Source organism: Neomonachus schauinslandi, chromosome 9 (assembly GCF_002201575.2).
Source record: "Neomonachus schauinslandi chromosome 9, ASM220157v2, whole genome shotgun sequence".
Lineage (NCBI taxonomy): Eukaryota > Metazoa > Chordata > Mammalia > Carnivora > Phocidae > Neomonachus > Neomonachus schauinslandi.
In genome coordinates, this window is record NC_058411.1 from 8,770,073 (window position 1) to 8,775,080 (window position 5,008).

General features: G+C 54.5%; 1 protein-coding gene across 1 annotated transcript; it reads right to left on the reverse strand.

Moving 5' to 3' along the window:
- Positions 1-888: 888 nt before the first annotated feature.
- TCL1B (TCL1 family AKT coactivator B) lies at positions 889-3,673 on the reverse strand. The gene is made up of 3 exons (XM_021679924.1): positions 3,527-3,673; positions 1,269-1,439; positions 889-939 (listed from the first exon to the last, which is right to left on the reverse strand). Exons 1-3 carry the CDS (start codon positions 3,671-3,673, stop codon positions 889-891), a joined length of 369 nt encoding a protein of 122 aa, XP_021535599.1.
- Positions 3,674-5,008: the final 1,335 nt, after the last annotated feature.

Below are 5,008 nucleotides of genomic sequence, written 5' to 3' on the forward strand. Positions count from 1 at the left end.
AGATCAGCATCAGGGGCACAAAAGGGAAAGAGAAACCATGGCTTGCAGCCAGTGGGGGAGCTGGGCCCAGCACTCAGACGGGGCCCATCCAGGCAGGTCACGCTGAGTGCAGAGCCGAGCAGGGTGGGACTGCTGAGGAAAACAAGAAAAGCAGAGTCGACAAGGGCCCCGCTGCCTCCTTCTCCCAGGGAGGCCATGCTACATGTGCAAACAGAAGAGCAGGTATGCAAAGATCCTCACAGAGGATCCACAGGGCCAGCAAGACCTGGGAGAAGACAAAAGGAGGCAGAGCATTATGGAGGAATGGGGCCCCCAATGCAAGCAGGACCAAAGGCTGGGAGGGCAAGGCCAGCTCCAGTCCCTCCAATGCACGGGGCCCTGCTCCGGTCAGTCTCAGAGAGAAGGCGACTGTGGGGGGAGGCAGGGTCCTTGAAGGCCACTGCCACTGATTAGACTTGTGGTACCCCAGTGTCATGGTCAGACCTAGGAAGAGAGCCGCACTCACTGGACTTGAGCTTGATCACTACTATTTCTGGGCTCCAGGTCTTGGGGCAATCCTATCCAGCCCACAGAGCCTCAGCTTTCTCATCTGTAAAGTGGGACATTAATACATGCACCTTACAGAATTCTTGCAAAGATTAAATGATGACTATTATCTGATGAGATCTTGTGCTTTGTGATGGTCGGGGGGGGGGGGCTGCGCACAGTGAAAACCACATACCAGGGGGGTGGGGGTTGGCTATGTGAGATAAGCTCAGGGAACAGCAGGAGGGAAAGGAACCCAGCACTGTCTTCCTATAAAGAGGAGAGGCCTCCTTGCTTTTGTTGGCTCTCCACACTGCGGGACACGGACCCCGTACCAGCCCATGAGCGGCTCTCCGCTGTCAGTCACTCCCCGGGCGGCAGCTGGGTCAGGATCAGCTGCTCTGTGGAGGCAATCTGCAGGAGGGGAGGGCAGCAGTCAGCGCCCCCCAGAAATGCTTGTCCGGCCACCTGAAGCAGATGGAACCGGGGTTTGTGGATTTCAGCAGCCTGGGCCCTCTACCCCTGCTCCCTCCACCCCTGCTCCCTCCACCCCTGGCCCCTCCACCCCTGCTCCCTCCACCCCTGGCCCCTCCACCCCTGCTCCCTCCACCCCTGGCCCCTCCACCCCTGCTACCTCCACCCCTGGCCCCTCCATCCCTGGTCCCACTTTGCAGGATGCAGTCAGCACCTGCCCCTCTTCACCCTCTGAGGTGGTTATAGTTGGTGAGGCCACACACACTTGCCTGGCCGTGGTCCACTACTTCCCAGAGCCTGGAGTCCATTGTTCTGTACCTTCTTCCGGGGTAGAGCTGCCACATGAGGGGCAGCTGGGAGAGTGTCAGCTGGCTGGGGGACATGGGCTTTTGGGGGTGCACTGGCATCTGCCACATGTGGACTGTGATGCTGGGTTCATGCTGAAGGGACCAGAGAGGAGGCGGCGCATCAGAGACAGGGCTCCCCGACAGCTGGGCTGCACGCAAACACAGTCCTGGATGCCTGGCCCCACTGGGGAGCTGCCCCTTCAGATGTGAATGTTTTGAGAATCCCAGACCTAAAGCCATGGCACCATCTCTTGGGGGTTTGGTCTAGACCTGAGATGATGGATTCTCTCCTGGCTCCCCCAAGTATGGTCCTCCCACTGACCTGCACCCCACCTTACCCCTGAAAAGTTAGCCACTCTTCCCACCCGTCGGCAACCTTGGGTCTGCACTGATTATGCCTTGGGCCTCTGTCTCAGCCATTTCTAGAGTTTTTTTAACTTCTTTTTGTAAGTAAGGCATCCACACACCTTAGGACCTAGGAGTGATGGGTTTTCCCCAAAAATATGTTGTAGTTTTGATCCTGACCTTCACATACTTATTATAAACATAAAAAAAAAATTAAATGAAATTTGGTCAATACAGAAAGGTATAAAAGTGAGTGGGGAAAACCACCACCAACTATAACCAAAGTTCCCTTTGTTATGCAACAAAATGGAAAGTTCTTTACAGCGGTTTTATCTGAGTATTTAATGTCTTTGTGATGAGCATACTAGCCTTTTATCAATTATACATATGGCAAATAATTCTTCTCAGTTTGTTGTCTTAACTTTGTTACGGGCTCTTTTTGCAGAGGAAATGCTTTTAATTACATGGCAAAATCTCTTTCCCTTTGGATTCTGGCTTTAGATAGGGTGTCAGCCAAGTGTGGGCCCAATCTGGCCTGCTAGCTCTTTTTGTAAATAAAGGTTTATTGTAGATAAACAGATGCTCATTCCTTTACATGCTGTCTTTGGCTGGTTTTGCACTACAGCACAGAGTCAAGTAGTCACTGTAGGGTCCTTCAGACCTGCAAAGCTGAAAATATTTACTATCAGACCCTCTACAGAAAGTTTGCTGGGCTTTGGGTTAGGTCAGGCTCAGAACGCTGCTTCCCATCCTAAGATTATATATGAAAATATAGGTCTACTAATAAGAAGTAATTATTCTAAATAGGGGGAAATGTTCATTCTCCAAGTACCCCACTGCATCCATAGCTACATTATTTGAATCCACTTTTCCCACTGGATACATTTTTATGCTCTAAAAAAAAAAAAACTACCAAAATATTTTGTCCAGAATTTTTTGCATGCTTTATTTGGTGCAGGTGTGGAAAAGATTTTCAGTGTTCTCCACCAAAAATGTTCTGGATAACCTCTTTGAAGAGTGCTAGAAGTGTTTTGTATTGTTTAAAATGTCAGCAAATCGTTTATAATGGCCTAAATGGCATTTTGCAGTAGCTTGACAGGCTTTTCCCATATTACACGAGGTATTTATTGTACCCCTCTAAGATGGATCTAAACCCCTCACCTGGGGCAACTGTTGCCAACCTGAGTGATTATCTTTAACACCTGGGGAGCTTTTGCGGGGTGGGGGGGTGGGTAAGGGTGTTAGACTCCACCCTAGCTTCCGGATCCACAATCCGTTTCCCAAGTGGGATTCCAGAAGGTGTTATCTGTCAAACGCCCCCAAGGCTTTTCAGCTGTGGCATCCGTGACTCACCTGCCACAGAGGTATATTATTCCTGTTTTGTAGATAAGGAACCCAAAGCTGACGTTTCTTTTCCACTGTCGGCTCACCTGCTGCCTCTAGGTTGCAAAGCCTCCTGCCTGGGACCTGGAAAACTCCTACTCATCCTGCAGGGCCCAGGTAATAGCTGCCCGATCCGTGAAGCCTTCCCAGCATGCACTGGGGACAGGACTGGGCCCTGACCTACTGAACCCTTCGGCCTCCCAATGAGGGCTACAACCTCTCCTGCAGATAAGCTCATGCCACTGGCCCCTCCAGGCAGGGGTTCCGGGGGTCTGCATCAGGCATAGACATCCCTGAGCTCGGGACCCTGCACGGCCGAGTTTTTCAGGCCAAGTGAGAACGGCCTCCTCTCGCCTCTATCCCGGGCCCTATTGCTGAATGTGCCAGGCCCACACGGGCTGAGGTCCTTGCGCAGTCCTCCCACCTCCCACCCCCCACGCCTGACAACTCACTGTGCTGCCCCGAGCTCTCTGGGAGGGACTGAGCCGCACGACCACGGTCACCCAGGTCCTCCCCTTCTCGTCCTCGTAGATGCCAGGCCTCACGGCCCACAGACGGTGCGGAGGCACCCCAAGGCACGGAGAAGCCCCCGAGGCCATGGCAAGACCGTATCCCTCGCGGTCCTAAACACACAAGTGAGGCCTCCAGGTGCGGGGCAGCCTTAAGCAGGGTGGTTCCCGCGCGGGGCGGGGCCGGCAGGCGCGGCCCCAGCGGGGAGCAGGGTCTGGGCCGCAGGGGGGAAGCAGTGGGGGCAGCAAGGGGCGGACCCACCCAGGGGTGGGGGAGGCAGCGCTCCGCAGCGGGGCAGACAGAGGCGGGGCCAAAGGGCGGGGGGGGGGGGAGCTGGGCCAGTTCTGGACTGCTGAGACAGGGCCTTGAGCTGCAGGGGGTGGGAAGGCGCCTTCCTGGGTACGGGGTCACCCCCGGCTCTGCGCCCAGGGCAGGGGTGTCGCCGTAAGACCAACACTCCACTTCCCTCCTATGATCCTTCCGCAGCCCCCTCCCTGAACACTCCTCTCCAGTTTTCTCCGCAGGCTATGTCCCTGATTGCCCCTCCCCACCCCTGCCTTGGGGCTTGTGCCCAGACCTCAGGCAAACCTCCCTGCCCCAGATCCTGAGCTAGCATAGACTGCTCATCTTCTTCCACCCCTGGGACCATTCCTTCCACAGGGCTCCACGTCAGGACCCTTCTGTGAGCTTAGAGGCATCCCTCAAGCTCAGTGGGCTCTTTCCCGTGGCAGCATCTGACCAGGAGTAGAGGACAAATCAAGCCCTCCCATCAGAGAATGAGCCAGTGCCCCAGGGACATTTGAGATCAGAATCATGTGATGACAGAAACCAGACCAGGGGAGAGAGGGCGTGTGGCCATCTTGTCCACCTATCCCTGGCCATGGGGTCCAGAGTGCCCCCCTGGCCTGGCCATCTTATTAGCTCTGCTTTGCCATGAGGCCACAGAGGCAAGAGGCAGGCCATTTGGTAAGCACCCGGGCTTTGTCTGAATGCACCATGAAGTGATCATTTTCTTTTTGAAAACCAGACGTATGCGTCTTCAAGTTCACATTATAATGATTATGGAGGTGATGTCATTCCTCTGGGAAGACTGAAAAATGATTTCTGGTCCCACCCACATCCAAACATAGGGCACCCATCACACAAGGGTGTGGATACCAGGAGCCAGGAATCATGGGGACCCCCCCAGAGCCTGTCTGCTGCAAGTACCAGCCCCCCAGGTTGCTATGAGGATCAGATGAATGTGTGTAAAGAGCAGTGCCTGGTACACAATGGGTCCTCAAAACCTGATGTCCTATAGTTATGTCCGCACACCTGTCCCCTCCCCCGAGGACAGTCCCTCAGCCTTTCCCTTGTAACGCTGCTGCAGCTGGTACTCATCTCTGTCACTCCTCTGAGAATGATGTTCTCAGCCTCACTCCCTG

Bases quoted from the DNA above. Each gene is read 5' to 3' on its own strand.
- TCL1B (XM_021679924.1), bottom strand. From the start codon at position 3,673: ATGGCCTCGGGGGCTTCTCCGTGCCTTGGGGTGCCTCCGCACCGTCTG. The intron at 1,440-3,526 runs GTGAGTTGTCAG...TGGTCCCTTCAG, and splicing joins AGAGAGCTCGGGGCAGCACA to CATGAACCCAGCATCACAGT. The intron at 940-1,268 runs GCAAGTGTGTGT...CCCCTCCTGCAG, and splicing joins AAGTAGTGGACCACGGCCAG to ATTGCCTCCACAGAGCAGCT.